This window comes from Zingiber officinale, chromosome 9B (assembly GCF_018446385.1).
Source record: "Zingiber officinale cultivar Zhangliang chromosome 9B, Zo_v1.1, whole genome shotgun sequence".
Classification (NCBI taxonomy): domain Eukaryota; kingdom Viridiplantae; phylum Streptophyta; class Magnoliopsida; order Zingiberales; family Zingiberaceae; genus Zingiber; species Zingiber officinale.
Window position 1 is genome coordinate 99,850,132 of NC_056003.1, and position 15,955 is coordinate 99,866,086.

At 34.0% G+C, this 15,955-nt stretch overlaps 1 protein-coding gene across 1 annotated transcript; it reads left to right on the forward strand.

Moving 5' to 3' along the window:
• Positions 1 to 6,928: 6,928 nt before the first annotated feature.
• LOC122023224 (aminopeptidase M1-C-like) lies at positions 6,929 to 15,519 on the forward strand. The gene is made up of 13 exons (XM_042581299.1): positions 6,929 to 7,198; positions 7,294 to 7,433; positions 7,524 to 7,626; positions 8,561 to 8,747; positions 8,833 to 8,926; positions 9,182 to 9,335; positions 9,563 to 9,667; positions 9,762 to 9,878; positions 10,503 to 10,619; positions 11,105 to 11,287; positions 14,137 to 14,217; positions 15,168 to 15,245; positions 15,334 to 15,519. Exons 1-13 carry the CDS (start codon positions 6,929 to 6,931, stop codon positions 15,517 to 15,519), a joined length of 1,815 nt encoding a protein of 604 aa, XP_042437233.1.
• The last annotated feature ends 436 nt before the right edge of the window (positions 15,520 to 15,955 follow it).

Genomic DNA, 15,955 nt, shown 5'->3' on the forward strand with positions numbered 1-15,955 from the left:
TTGTCTAGGCGGTGGTGGTTGCTCCCATATCCAAGAATGTCATGTGCCTCGCCATGCAGTCCTGGAAGCCAATTTTGGAAATTAATATTTAATGGAATTAATAACATAGGTAGATTTGAATCAATAGTGTTAGGTTCCGCTTACGATTCAAATCTAAACCATTAAGAACAGATAAGTTAAATTTGGAATCAATGATGTTAAGTTCCGTCTGCGATTCCTAATTTAACTTCTAAAGAACACAATAGGTTATTTAAGGAAAGGTTCGACACTTGTACAAAAAAATTTGTACAGTGGAACCGGTATGTTTTCCTAGGACTAACCAACATCGATGACATAAGGGGTCGCCAGTTGGGCCACCCAAGGGACCGCCAAGGGGCCACCAAATGGGCCGCCAGTTGGGCCGCCCAAGGGGCCAAGGGGTCGGATCATTACAAACTGGATCACCAACTTAACTTGACTAACCAAGTGAAAATTATTACCCTCTAGGTAAATAGTGAATAGCTAATGGTTAGACATGTGGCTAAGGAATTGAAATTACTCATGCTTGGACTTTTGGACCCCAGGGATTTATTTTGGCATTAATTAAGGGGGAGTGAGTGGAGTTAAGCCAAGTTTTTGATTAAACACTTAAACTCTTTAAAAAGTTAAAGCAAATCTAATTATCCTTATCCAGAAAAATAAGTCTTAAGCTTTAAACTGTTTATTATCTTAACTAAACTTTTATCAATATCTCTTTTTTTTTAAAAAAAAAAAACCAAGTTGTCTCTCAAATTTAACTAAGTATTTCAAAAAAAAAGGGGCTCGTTCAGAATTTAGCTAAGTAATTTTTCAAAAAGGGTTTTCCGAATTTAACTAAGTTTTCCTTTAAAAACTCTTTCAAAACTTAAAATTTTCAAAACTATTCAAAATCAGCTAAGTTACTCTGCAAAGTCAAAAATAGTTTTTTCTTAATCCCTCTTCAGCAATTTCACTTATCTAAAAAGTTATTCAAGAAAATCAAGTTCTAAGAAAAAAAAAACTAAGTATTTATCAAAGTTTATTTTCTAAACCTTTCTTCTACCTTGTTAAAGTTGTTACTTCGCAAAACAAACTAAGCCTTATACTCAACTTATCCTTTACTCCTTCGCTTATTTTTTGATATATGGCAAAGGGGGAGAGTATAGAAAATTCAAAGAAAGTCAAAAAGTCAAAGAAAATTCAAGATTTGAAATTTTTCTTCAAGTGGAGCCTTTATTAAGGGGGAGTTTTGTAAGCTTCTGTTAAAAGGGGAGCTTTTTACAAAATTCATGAATTTATGCTTAATAACATTTCTTTATGGTATCCTTCTTTTGCTTAACTTTGAATTTCGATTGTCATAATCAAAAAGGGGGAGATTGTTGGTGCAGGAAGCATCCGACGATCGAACCCGAGTTTTGATAATGGCAAAAGATTCAAAGTTAAGTTGTTTTGTTATCTGATATGTTGATTGAGATTGCAGGAAAGTCCTAAGGTCACTTAGGCAAAAGCCTTAGCTGCGGTTAAGTAAAGGAAAAACCCTACGGGGCGGTAACCCTAGGTCCTAGGGGATGGTAACCCAAGGCAGAAAGTCTTGGCGGGTCGGAGCTTCGGGCAAAAACCCTAGGGGGCGGTAACCCTAGGTGGAAATCCAGGTGTCGCGAACCAGGTGGAAGTCTGGACGAGTCGTGGAGCAGGCGTCCAGCATGAAGATCGAAAGATACAAGAGCCGAGCAAAAGTCCAGTCGGTTTGGAGGACCGAACTGGCAAAAGGTAACTTCTCTTGAGCAGTGTAGGTGAGGACGTGTTCCCCAGAAGAGGGAATAGTAGGCGTCGGTTCAACCTACGGTTTCCGAATGCAAATCCGAAGTCAGAACCGGACAGTCCAAATACTGTCAAACCTATTTTTCGTATATTATCTGTTGTGTTCTAACTCTGTTTTGTAGGTGACTAAAATTTTTATGCAGGGTTAAATCTGACCTGGATTGGTCAACCGAACCTTGGGATCGGTCGATCGAAACCCCAAAGCCAGCAGATCAGATTTCCAAAATTTGGACCAGGCTCGAGCAGAGGATCGGTCGACCGAACCTTATGATCGGTCGACCGAACCAAGGATCATTGACGACTGGATCAGGCCAGATTGATCGTGTCAGAGAAGCGGATCGGTCGACCGAACGGCGAGATCAGCCGACCGAACCCCGGATGAGACTTGACCAGATCGAAGCGGAACGAGCAGATCGGGCGGATCGGATAGGAGGAGATTGCCTGATCGGTCGACCGAACGCAGGGATCGGTCAACCGATCCGCCTCGGGTCAAGCCTGATCCCGAGACTTGGGGATCTGGATCAACATGACAGAGACTATAAAAAGGAGCCTCGGGAAGCAGCTAGACATCAATCTCGAACAGAACAATTGGTGCTTCTGAACGCTCTCTGAACGCTTCCAACACGCGCTGCTACTCCGACAACTGACGACCTCATAATTCTTGTGTATTGTCGGTACCATTTCTTTATTCAGCACTTGTAATCCTTGATTGTAAAAGTTTTTCGAACTGATAGTGATTGTCCACCGAAAGCGATCTTCGATCGCGGGCCTTGGAGTAGAAGTCGCCCTAGGCTCCGAACCAAGTAAACTCTTGGTGTCTCTCTGTGTTTGTGCTTATTCTGTTTATCATTTCCGTTGCTTTAACTCGAACATTTTCCGATTCCGAAATGAGTGAAAGCCACGAGCGCTATTCATCCCCCCTTTATTAAGGGGGAGTTTTGTAAGCTTCTGTTAAAAGGGGAGCTTTTTACAAAATTCATGAATTTATGCTTAATAACATTTCTTTATGGTATCATTCTTTTGCTTAACTTTGAATTTCAATTGTCATAATCAAAAAGGGGGAGATTGTTGGTGTAGGAAGCATCCGACGATCGAACCCGAGTTTTGATAATGGCAAAAGATTCAAAGTTAAGTTGTTTTGTTATCTGATATGTTGATTGAGATTGCAGGAAAGTCCTAAGGTCACTTAGGCAAAAGCCTTAGCTGCGGTTAGGTAAAGGAAAAACCCTACGGGGCGGTAACCCTAGGTCCTAGGGGATGGTAACCCTAGGTAGAAAGTCTTGGCGGGTCGGAGCTTCGGGCAAAAACCTTAGGGGGCGGTAACCCTAGGTGGAAATACAGGTGTCGCGAACCAGGTGGAAGTCTGGACGAGTCATGGAGCGGGCGTCCAGCATGAAGATCGAAAGATACAAGCGCCGAGCAAAAGTCCAGTCGGTTTTGAGGACCGAACTGGCAAAAGGTAACTTCTCTTGAGCAGTGTAAATGAGGACGCGTTCCCCAGAAGAGGGAATAGTAGGCGTCGGTTCAACCTAGGGTTTCCGAATGCAAATCCGAAGTCAGAACCGGACAGTCCAAATACTGTCAAACCTATTTTTCGTATATTATCTGTTGTGTTCTAACTCTGTTTTGTAGGTGACTAAAATTTTTATGCAGGGTTAAATCTGACCTGGATTGGTCAACCGAACCTTGGGATCGGTCGACCGAAACCCCAAAGCCAGCAGATCAGATTTCCAAAATTTGGACCAGGCTCGAGCAGAGGATCGGTCGACCGAACCTTATGATCGGTCGACCGAACCAAGGATCATTGACGACTGGATCATGCCAGATTGATCGTGTCAGAGAAGCGGATCGGTCGACCGAACGGCGAGATCAGTCGACCGAACCCCGGATGAGACTTGACCAGATCGAAGCGGAACGAGAAGATCGGGCGAATCGGATAGGAGGAGATTGCCTGATCGGTCGACCGAACGCAGGGATCGGTCAACCGATCCGCCTCGAGTCAAGCCTGATCCCGAGACTTGGGGATCTGGATCAACATGACAGAGCCTATAAAAAGGAGCCTCGGGAAGCAGCTAGACATCAATCTCGAACAGAACAATCGGTGCTTCCGAACGCTCTCCGAACGCTCTCCGAACGCTTCCAACACGCGCTGCTACTCCGACAACTGACGACCTCGTAATTCTTGTGTATTGTCGGTACCATTTCTTTATTCAGCACTTGTAATCCTTGATTGTAAAAGTTTTTCGAACTGATAGTGATTGTCCACCGAAAGCGATCTTCGATCGCGGGCCTTGGAGTAGGAGTCGCCCTAGGCTCCGAACCAAGTAAACTCTTGGTGTCTCTCTGTGTTTGTGCTTATTCTGTTTATCATTTCCGTTGCTTTAACTCGAACATTTTCCGATTCCGAAACGAGTGAAAGCCACGAGCGCTATTCATCCCCCCTTTATTAAGGGGGAGTTTTGTAAGCTTCTGTTAAAAGGGGAGCTTTTTACAAAATTCATGAATTTATGCTTAATAACATTTCTTTATGGTATCTTTATTTTGCTTAACTTTGAATTTCGATTGTCATAATCAAAAAGAGGGAGATTGTTGGTGCAGGAAGCATCCGACGATCGAACCCGAGTTTTGATCATGGCAAAAGATTCAAAGTTAAGTTGTTTTGTTATCTGATATGTTGATTGAGATTGCAAGAAAGTCCTAAGGTCACTTAGGCAAAAGCCTTAGCTGCGCTTAGGTAAAGGAAAAACCCTACGGGGCGGTAACCCTAGGTCCTAGGGGATGGTAACCCTAGGCAGAAAGTCTTGGCGGGTCGGAGCTTCGGGCAAAAACCCTGGGGGCAGTTACCCTAGGTGGAAATCCAGGTGTCACGAACCAGGTGGAAGTCTGGACGAGTCGTGGAGCGGGCGTCCAGCATGAAGATCGGAAGATTCAAGCGCCGAGCAAAAGTCCAGTCGGTTTGGAGGACCGAACTGGCAAAAGGTAACTTCTCTTGAGCAGTGTAGGTGAGGACGCGTTCCCCAGAAGAGGGAATAGTAGGCGTCGGTTCAACCTAGGGTTTCCGAATGCAAATCCGAAGTCAGAACCGGACAGTCCAAATACTGTCAAACCTATTTTTCGTATATTATCTGTTGTGTTCTAACTCTGTTTTGTAGGTGACTAAAATTTTTATGCAGGGTTAAATCTGACCTGGATTGGTCAACCGAACCTTGGGATCGGTCGACCGAAACCCCAAAGCCAGCAGATCAGATTTCCAAAATTTGGACCAGGCTCGAGCAGAGGATCGGTCGACCGAACCTTATGATCGGTCGACCGAACCAAGGATCATTGACGACTGGATCAGGACAGATTGATCGTGTCAAAGAAGCGGATCGGTCGACCGAACGGCGAGATCAGTCGACCGAACCCCGGATGAGACTTGACCAGATCGAAGCGGAACGAGCAGATCGGGCGGATCGGATAGGAGGAGATTGCCTGATCGGTCGACCGAACGCAAGGATCGGTCAACCGATCCGCCTCGGGTCAAGCCTGATCCCGAGACTTGGGGATTTGGATCAACATGACAGAGCCTATAAAAAGGAGCCTCGGGAAGCAGCCAGATATCAATCTCGAACAGAACAACCGGTGGTTCTGAACGCTCTCCGAACGCTTCCAACACGCGCTTCTACTTCGACAACTGACGACCTCGTAATTCTTGTGTATTGTCGGTACCATTTCTTTATTCAGCACTTGCAATCCTTGATTGTAAAAGTTTTTCGAACTGATAGTGATTGTCCACCGAAAGCGATATTCGATCACGGGCCTTGGAGTAGGAGTCGCCCTAGGCTCCGAACCAAGTAAACCCTTGGTGTCTCTCTGTGTTTGTGCTTATTCTGGTTATCATTTCCGTTGCTTTAACTTGAACATTTTCTGATTCCGAAACGAGTGAAAGCCACGACCGCTATTCACCCTCCCCCCACCCCTCTAGCACTTTCGATCCAACAAATCATGCCCCAGAACCTATATTCCACAATCTAAATTGAGAGATGCCGACTTTTGAAATCTTCACAACTTTGAGATAATTTGACAGACACATTAAAAGATTTAGATTTGTCATAATTATAATTTGCTAATACTATCAAAGGGTTATTAGCATTCTCCTCGTTCACCATGTGAATATCTTCAAATTTTAGACATTGTAAGGTGATCAACGAATTTTAACCATCGTCGAATTTTAGTTAAAACTCACTGATAACTTTAAGCACTTTAAAGACAATCCAAATCAAGTTTATTGTACTTATTATATCATCCAAAGTATAATTATGCCCTCACATGAGGATTTTATAACATAGATAGAGAGCTATAGTTTTTTAAAATTGGCGCATCTTTAAAATGTTACTCACGATGGTGGCGCATCTTTAAAATGTTGTTTAAAATTGGCGCATCTTTAAAATGTTTCTCACGAGCTCATTAGAAAGTTTGACATATAATGGATAAAAAATTAATTAGTAATTGACTCATGAATTATGACAGTTGATTGTTAATAAAGGAGAGGTATTATAGAAAACAACTATCTTGAAAGTTAAATACACATTATTTTGGACAGTTCAGTAAATTGTCAATAAACAACGTGAGGTCATATCAAGATTCATTTACGAGAACAACAATTAGTCGCTATAGTCCACTACAAATATAAATTGATAGTCTGAATTTAGTTACTATTTTTATTAATTATTTGTTTGATAATTGTGTTGAAAACTATAAGTAATGTGAGTCGTTCAATAATGTATGGTTTGACAAAAAAATCTCCACTTTCAACGTACTTTTATTAGCTACCATGCTTGTATAAATAAGATGAAGCAAAACTTTTTCTACATCCATTCATCATCCTTCAATCTTTAGCTGCCATCCTTTTGGTGGTAGCATTTTAGGATGGATCAATATTGATTTCTCATTTAACTAGTTACTAATTTCATTTATTTTTCTCATTTTTTTTCTTCGTCTACTACCTTATTAATTATTTGTACCTAAATATTGAATCATGACTCCACTTAGATCCCTCCCTATGTTTATTATAATAAAAAGATTGATAATCATGATTCTCCTCTTTTATCACCAAAATTCACAAGCGGTCATGCATGAAAGAGAAATGATGGAGACGGAACAATTGCAACAAAATGTCGAACAATTCAAGGGTCAAGCACGGCTCCCAAAATTTGCGATCCCTCATAACTATAATCTATCTATCAATGTTGACTTATCCAACTTTACTTTCTTGGGTGTGATAGAGATCACAATAGATATTGTTTCCCCTACGAAATACCTTGTACTTAATGTTGTTGACCTTGTAGTTGAGCAAAGCTCTATTTGGTTCAGTGGTGATCTTCTTGGAGGTAGGGGAGAGGTAAGGAAACATATATAGTGTTTCATGCTTAATTCAAAGTATCTTCCTTTACAATTTTATTAAATTGCAATGGACATATATGATAGGAGCTAAAGCATCCCTCGAGTATTGTGGAGGTCAAAGATGACGAGATCCTAATTCTAGGGTTCGATGGCATTCTTCCAATTGGGAAAGGCATTCTAAGCATTAAATATAGCGGTATCATAAATGATGAATCGAGGGGGTTTTATAGAAGGTACAAATTCTATTATTTCAATTTAGGAAATTAATTTTATTTCATTATTATATTACATGAAGCAAAGCAATTGTTTTATGTATTCTGTAGCACCTATGAGCAATATGGAGAAACACAAATTATGGCTTTGACCCAATTCGAGCCAACATATGCTAGACGTTGTTTTCCATGTTGGGATGAACCAGCATTCAAGGTCCTTCTTAACCTAAATTATTAGTTTTCATACTATTATTTTTATAATTTGTTGAATTATTTAGTAATCTTTAAAAAATATGTTTGATAAATTACTCAATTCATGTGTTGGTGGAACCTCTATGAAAAATGTATAGATTACTAAAGTTAAGAGTCATTAAAAAAATACCCATGAAATAGTAGCCTAAATGAGGCAAATATAAAATGGCAACATTAACAAGTTGCTACAATTAAGAAGAAATGCTTAATGACCGTAAGTCCCAAAACCAAAAGACCAAAATAAATAAATTAAAGGAGAACACTTTGTTCTCACTTCTATGTAATTATGTATAGAATTTAATATAATTTATTTTTTATTAAATAATGAAACTAACTAGATTTACAACTTGTGCATCCAAAGTTTCATTCTTCACTACCTTTTTTTTTTAACAACTTCTCCTTCTAGAGTTTCATTCTTCACTAATTAGAAAAAAAATTACTCTAAAAGAAATGACTCAATATTAGATATTAGATTTATTTATAACTCTAAATTTAGTGAATAACAAAAAAATAATCTTAGCTATTGTTGATTTACCACACTATCAAAAAATTTATCTATGCATTTGTGGTAGCAAATTTCATTTTTCTCTCATGAATTATTTTCATATAATGCAGCATAATATTCTATAAAATTTCATTTTTTTTATTTTTCAAGTAGCCCACTTCCCTTTTATCTTGTTTTTGGGCTCAAGCCATAAACTATTGAGCCAACTTGAGGTGCGCAACTTTATATTACAATATCTTATAAGATGTTGATGGAATTTTTAAGAAACATACAATATACAATATAGTCTAGCTATGATTTTTTTTTTTTTTTTTTTTTTTGGATTGAAAGCTTCTAAGAACTTTTCTAGATATATGACTTATATTAATTGTTTTCTTTAAACTAAATATAGGCTACATTCACAATAAAGTTGGAAGTTCCATCCAAGTTGGTTGCACTATCAAACATGCCTGTGATAAGTGAAAATGATAATGGTATTATCAAGACAGTTTATTTTCAAGAGTCTCCAATTATGTCCACCTACTTGGTTGCTTTTGTTGTCGGTTCATTGGACTACATAGAGACATATTCATCTGATGGTATATAATTTTTCTTATCCTTTTCAATTCTTTTATAATATTTTTTCTTCTACTTTGACAATTATGTGCCTTGTTACTTATTTAGGACTAAAAATCCGTGTTTATACACGGATTGGTAAAAGCAATCAGGGAAAATTTGCTTTAGATCTTACTACGAAGACATTGGATTTTTTGAAAGGGTATAATACTTACCACTTGATTTTTATCACATAATTGCCTTCTAGCTTCTTCAAATTAAAATACAAACTATTGAAGAGCTATATTTCATGTTTTAATTGCTAACTATTTTTTAGAATTGTTTCATTCAATCATAATGTTAGATTTTGTTTAGAATCTCTATAGATTCCTCTCTTAGGTCTTTAGATTGAATTATTTTATTAAGACTCAAAGTTTTTAAAACTGACAAAGAGCTATTTTTTTCTCTTAATATCTAGATATTTCTCTATTCCTTATGGCCTTCCCAAGTTGGATTTGGCGGCTGTTCCTAACTTTCAAGAGCAAGGGATGGAGAACTATGGATTGCTAATATTCAGTGAGGACTATTTATTCTACGATGAATTGAGCTCATCTGTCAAAGTTAAACAACAGGTTATCAATCTAGCTATAATGTTCTTATGCTATATTTAGAATTTTTATATATGCTTATTTCATGCCCAAAGGTAATCCAACTAGAAAGATTTCTTTTGTCAAATTTTAATTATAATTGTCTAATATGTTTCATTGTGTGTTCTTTTAGCAAACAAATTTAACTAATATTTTATTTACCTTATATGGATTTTTTTTAAAAAAAATCTAAGACAATAAATTTCTTTTAGGTGGCGGAAATAGTAGCACATGAGTTAGCCCATCAATGGTTTGGGAATCGGGTGACAATGGAATGGTGGACAGATCTATGGCTAAATGAAGGGTTTGCCGATTGGGTACTCTTCATCATTCCTCAATATTTGATGTGCATTTTACATTATTTACTTAAATATAAAATTGATGAATCTTCGTTATCTCATCTTAAAATAGATGAGTTATTTAGTAATAGATGATGTGTTTCCTGAATGGGAAAAGTGGAGTCAACTTCTTGACGATACTACTGCAACTCTAGAATTAGATGCATTATCTGATTCTCATCCTATTGAGGTATAATTCTCTTTATTTATTTTTCTTCGCAAATTATCATTATCTTTTAGCACTTATCAAATAACATCTTTCCAATATTAATGTGCATTCACAATGTTCTTAGGAATTATTTATAGTTTCTAATTCAATATTATGATAACTAAATCATTTGGTGGACACTTGGCTTTATTGGATGCATATCTATTAAAATATTGGATTATAGTGATAAACATAAGAACCAAGATGAGTTTATAGATTTATCATGTTAGTTTTAATTACTACCAAATAGTATTTAAAATCTTGTCACAATGGAAAGACGTAATAAAGTTTAAAAATATTTGGAAGTATACCATTTAGAAACACAATTTATAATTTTTTTTTTTTGTATTTATTCATCTTCATAGATTCTTTTGTCATGAAAAAGCCCCAACAATTAATAGGAAAGTGAGGAAAGTGTATCCTCTAGTAAAACTCAAATTCACCTAGTAAAAGTGATAAATGTATGCACCCTTAGCTTAATTGTTTTCAATTTGTATCATGCAAGGTTCTTTTCTAAAGGAGTTAATTGTGTTGAAAATATATATTAATATTCTTCTCTTTTTTCAATATTGTATATGACGGTTTATGTTTCACTTCATTGTTCAGGTACTGAATATCACATCTGGCATTGAAGCATTGGAAATGTTTGATTCAATAACCTACCAGAAGGGAGCCTTGGTTATTCGAATGCTTCAAAGTTACATTGGAGATGAATCTCTTCAGGTTAGAATTGCATATAATATTTACAATGCTAGCTCTATATTTAGTTATCATTTGATTATGACTTCTTTAAGTTGGTCTTCTACTAACTTTCTAAAATTTGTATCTAACATGATATAGGCATGGATTGGTTGCTTTTGTTTTAAGATATCACACCTCTTTGATACTTAATTTCTAATAACCAATTCCTACCACCTAAAGACCTAGCTTCTATGATATTGCTGTCTTAATTGAAGATCGTACAAAAAAAATAATGAAGGTTTCTTAATTTCCAAACTAAACTAAAAAAAACAAGATATGAAGAATTTACATTGCTTAGTTATTAATTAACTCATTTTGTTATGGCACAATATAATTTCATTTGGTTAAGAAATAAATTCTAATTTATTTTGGATTTTCTTTTTTATCTAGCTTCTTTTCTATTGCAAGAATTTCCAAGTGGTAAAGTATTTAAATATACCTAATCTATTTTTTAATACCATTTTCAGAAATCAATAGCTGCATATATTAAAAGATATTCATACCTCAATGCAAAAACGGAAGACCTTTGGAATGTTATTCAAGAGGAAATTAATGAACCTATTGGCGATATGATGTCTACTTGGACAAAGCAAGAAGGATATCCTGTCATAAATGTGATGCTTACAGGAAATGTCTTAGAAATTAATCAGGTTTGTTTTCTTCTAGCCTCATTTATATTGTGATGTATTTTTTTTTTTAAAATTTGATAATTTAGTAATGATTTCATATAAAATTTGTCATCAATGTGCAAGCTAATTATAAAGTCCTTGTGCTAATTTAGTTGTAAGTACTATAAGAGTTAATGAGCTTTACTTGAGATTCATGATTCAAAAGTAATGGATTCTGTCTATGATTTATACTTCAATAATGATGTATATGTAACAAGAATAACAACTAGATTTAAAGGAGTATGTAGTATCAAGATAATAAATGAAGAATCTAGTGTTAAGTATGGTGATTTTTTTATTCTTTGCCATAATTTCATATTTGTAGAAGATTAAAAGTTTTGCATGTTAATTTTATAACTCTTTTCTACATATAGCAACATGTTCTAGTTAATTTATTTGTTATTTTTTGTTTATAAATTTTGTGTTGTATCTTAACTAAAGTTTCATCGTACCATATTTTATAGCTAAGCTAAGAATTATACATGACTTATTTATTTTGAGTATGATAATTATTTCTATAGTTTAGAGTATTTTGAATTAAAGTGTTGACTTGGATGATAACCCCCAACTTCAGTACTACTATATTAAACCTTGTATTTGTTTAGTTAATTGATTATCTATCTCTTTTGCCTTGTAGTTAGTCAAAGTCAATTTCTTGATAATAGAATGTTATGTATTACATTGGACTAATAATGACTAGATGCATTAGCTTTAAATTAAATATGAAGTATTTGAGTATATATGGAATTTGTTTGAATTTCAGTTAAAATTTAACCCTTAAATTTATAAGTATATTTACTTTGATTCTTAGTATGAAATTTAAAAGTTACACACAATATGTATTTTTTTAATTGCAGTCTCGATTTTTACTGGATGGATCTTTCGATGACAGTCAATGGATAATTCCTATTACATTATCCTATGGTTCATATGACACCACTAAAACTTTTTTATTAAACTCAAAGTCTGCAAAGTTGAATTTGATTGATCAAGACAACCAAGGGAATTCTCAAAATGCTTGGATCAAATTGAATATCAAGCAAGGAGGATTGTACAAAGTGCATTATGATAATGAACTTGTAACCAGGCTAAGAAATGCAATAGAGGCGAATCAATTAAACCAAATGGATAGATATGGTACGTTAGTAGCACCATTATGAGCTTTTATAATATCCTTGATGTCTAAAGGGCTATACTTATCTCTAATGTAGGAGTTTTGGAGGATTATTTTTTGTTTTGCAAAGCTAGTAGGGAAACATTATCATCTTTCTTGTTATTATTAAATGCTTATCGAGAAGAGGCTAATCAACTCATTCTAAACCATATTATCACAGTAAGTTCATTTCCCAACTCTTTTATATTACATTTATATTATCTTGGTCATGATCCTCTTCCATTGCTTTGACAGATTGGTCTAACTATCGTAGACTTAATAGCTGATGCTAAACCTGAACTTTCAAATGATGTTAAATTACTCTTTATTAATCTTCTCCAATCGCATGCAGAGTAAGTCCATCGAATTTAAAATTATGTTCTTTTATAGCTTTTCCTTTCTTTTTAGTGGCATACGTATTTTAAATTATTTTATATTTACATAATTTAGTTATTTATCAATAAAGTACATTATGAAACAATAAGAGATGATACAAAAAAAAGGTGACATCAACTATATTTATTAATTGGTAATAGATATTGATTTTAATATTTCTGAATTCTCTTTGCTTTTAGTTTTTGAAATTTAGACAATAAATAGTTTCATCTACATATTTTTGTTAAGACTAATATGATGCGCATAGTTTGGCTTTTAATTTTTTAAATTATTAAAATTGATATGCAAACTACTTTTTTATTGGATATTAAATTCTTAATTTTGTTACTCATGAGTACTATTATAAGAAATTGTGATTTGCTACTGCCTTCATCTAATATGGTTATGGATCAAATTTAAGTGTGGGTTTATTTTTTATGGCTTCGATACCACTACAGTTGAAGTTGTTTAAGTTTGATTTGTCATATACTCTTTGTCACAATTCCATTTTTATTTATTTTTTAAAATCAACTGATTTTGAGATGCAAATTTCAAGCATAGGATAATATAGAACTATGATGGACTTATTTTATGTGGTTAAGAAATGCTATATTTACAAAGATTTTTTTTAAAAAAAAACAATTGAATTTCTTTCTCGTATATATTATTAATTTCTCTTTCTTAACTAACCATGTTCAACTTCTCAGCAAGTTGGGTTGGGATGCTAGAAAAAATGAAAGTCAATCGGATACCCTTTTAAGAAAGCAAATACAAAATACCTTTGTACTTCTTGGACATGAGAAAACTATAAATTATGCAATTGAGCATCTACAACCTTTCACGAGTAATACAAGTACAATTGCACTATCCCCAGATATTAAAAAGGTAAATTAAGATATTTTTAGCATTAGTCATTACATCCCTTTTTCTATTCATTCATTTTGAATGAATTTGTATAGGTTGTATATCTTTCTATAATGCAAACGGTCACCACCACCAATAGATCGGGTTATGAATTTCTCTTAAAGCTCTATAGAGAAGCAGATGATGCTAGTGAAAAAACACTCATTTTATGTATGTGAACTATCTAACTTTATCATACTCTAATTAGTTACCCCATAATTGTAACTAATAAGCTTTTGATTGGTCTTTAGCATGTTTTACAAGATGTCTGGATCCAAATATACTCCTTGAATCGCTTAACTTTTTATTATCGTCTGAGGTAACTTCTTTCATTATTACTGTTCCTTTTATGTTGTTCTTCCTCATGCTTAAACTTACTATTTTCAAATTTACTTTCAAGGTTCAACCTCTAGATGCATTAAAAAGTGGCTTGTATAACGTTAAGCAAGCAGGTAGGGATATTGCATGGAGATGGTTAAAGGTATGTTTTAAAGAAACCAAAATAGCCATTGTAGTTTTGCTTGAAATTATTTTTATGTTCAATGTCTACATATTATCTAGTTTAATTTATTTTAGTTATATGATTCATATAAAATACATATAGTACAAATCAAAAGGATCATTTAAAAATTTCTTAAAGTTTTATCTTTTGTGCACACTATTATTTCATTCTTTATAATGACTATTATTTAAATTATAGAGATTGACATTTATTTTATACTTGGAATAATTTAGTTTTATTGATATAGAATCTTCAATAGTCATTTTATAAACTATAAGCACTTTTTTTTAAAAAAAAATTCAACTTCATTTTTAGCACTATTAATATTTGAATTTTAATGCAATTAACTTATTCTAATTTATTATTTTTGATTAATAAGATAAAAATTGAACGTTATTAAAATAACATATGTTGATGCCTTATCACATATCATAATTTCCAAAAATCTCCTTAAAAAATGTTGTATGAAATTCTATTAAATCTATTGATACTTTGCCTACAACAGTAGGTTATGAGCTAAAATATAAAATTGACACAAAAGTGATATATCTAGATATAAGAATATTGCAAATTATAATTTTAAAATATGTTATCATTTTATAAAGATTTTTTAAATATTTTTATGTAATACCAAAAGCAAAATTTTTGATATGTTTAACTAAATTTATGACCTTGTACATATCAACATTAAGTAAGCATAGTAAACATTGTCAATAGAATTAAATAATTTACAAGTATTTAATAACAAATAATTACTTTTAAAAATTGTTATTTTAGTATTGTAGGTTTCATTCTCAATTAGCAAATATAATATCTTCATAAATTATTGGAGCTCATATAATTTCCATTTTCATAATGTTTTTATTTCTTTATGAAATAACTCAGTATATTACTTGACTAAGCTATAGTTACTAATTATCTTTTTACAGGAAAATTGGGATGATAAAATACAAAAGAAATGGTCAGAAGTGTTCTTACCTTATGTGGTCTCATATATTGTGAAATTGGTTTGTGACCTAATCATTTATTTTTTTTATTTAAAATGATATCGTGTATAATTTTGCTAATATTGTTTTTTTATTATTTTACTTTTAGTTTGGGACGAGTGAGAAAGAAACAGAAATATTAGACTTTTTTGCTAGCAGAAGCAATCCTGCAATTTCTAAAGCCTTGCGGCAAAGTTTTAACGAAGTCATGGTAAAAGAAAGATGGGCTCAAAGTGTGAAAAATGAGTCTACACTAGGCGACACATTGAAGGCTATAGTGGGGAAGGGATTTTAGCATGATCAGCTATTGTATTTCATGTAAGGATTTCCAATTCATCTCTAATGTATTCTTTGAAAAAGAAATTTTACTATATATAAAGATGTTATATTGTTTGGGTTCAATATGGGAATATGTTAGAAATTATAAATGGAAAAATAATTAAAAAGGTTTAAATGTCTTTTGGATGATTAAAGAGACATCTAATGAAGTAGTATGCCTTTTAAGAAAGGATGTGATCTACATCACCCATTTTGAAATGGATGGATAAGATCTAATTGAACCAAGAGGTTTTTATATCCTTTCATATGTATAAATAAAGTCCCTCACATACTCATTTATTCATTCACTCACTTCCTTCCAAGCAAAGCAAGCACTGCATTCTTGCATTGAAGAGTTCAAGAAGCTTCCTCGGTTTGGAGGTCTTGCGATTTGCAGTGCTACTATCGCAAGA

What these genes read in the sequence shown, in the direction of transcription:
- LOC122023224 (XM_042581299.1), top strand. Translation starts at nt 6,929, where the DNA reads ATGCATGAAAGAGAAATGATGGAGACGGAACAATTGCAACAAAATGTC. An exon ending in TCGAGGGGGTTTTATAGAAG is followed by an intron (nt 7,434 to 7,523) that starts GTACAAATTCTA and finishes TGTATTCTGTAG; the next exon opens with CACCTATGAGCAATATGGAG. An exon ending in CTGTCAAAGTTAAACAACAG is followed by an intron (nt 9,336 to 9,562) that starts GTTATCAATCTA and finishes AATTTCTTTTAG; the next exon opens with GTGGCGGAAATAGTAGCACA.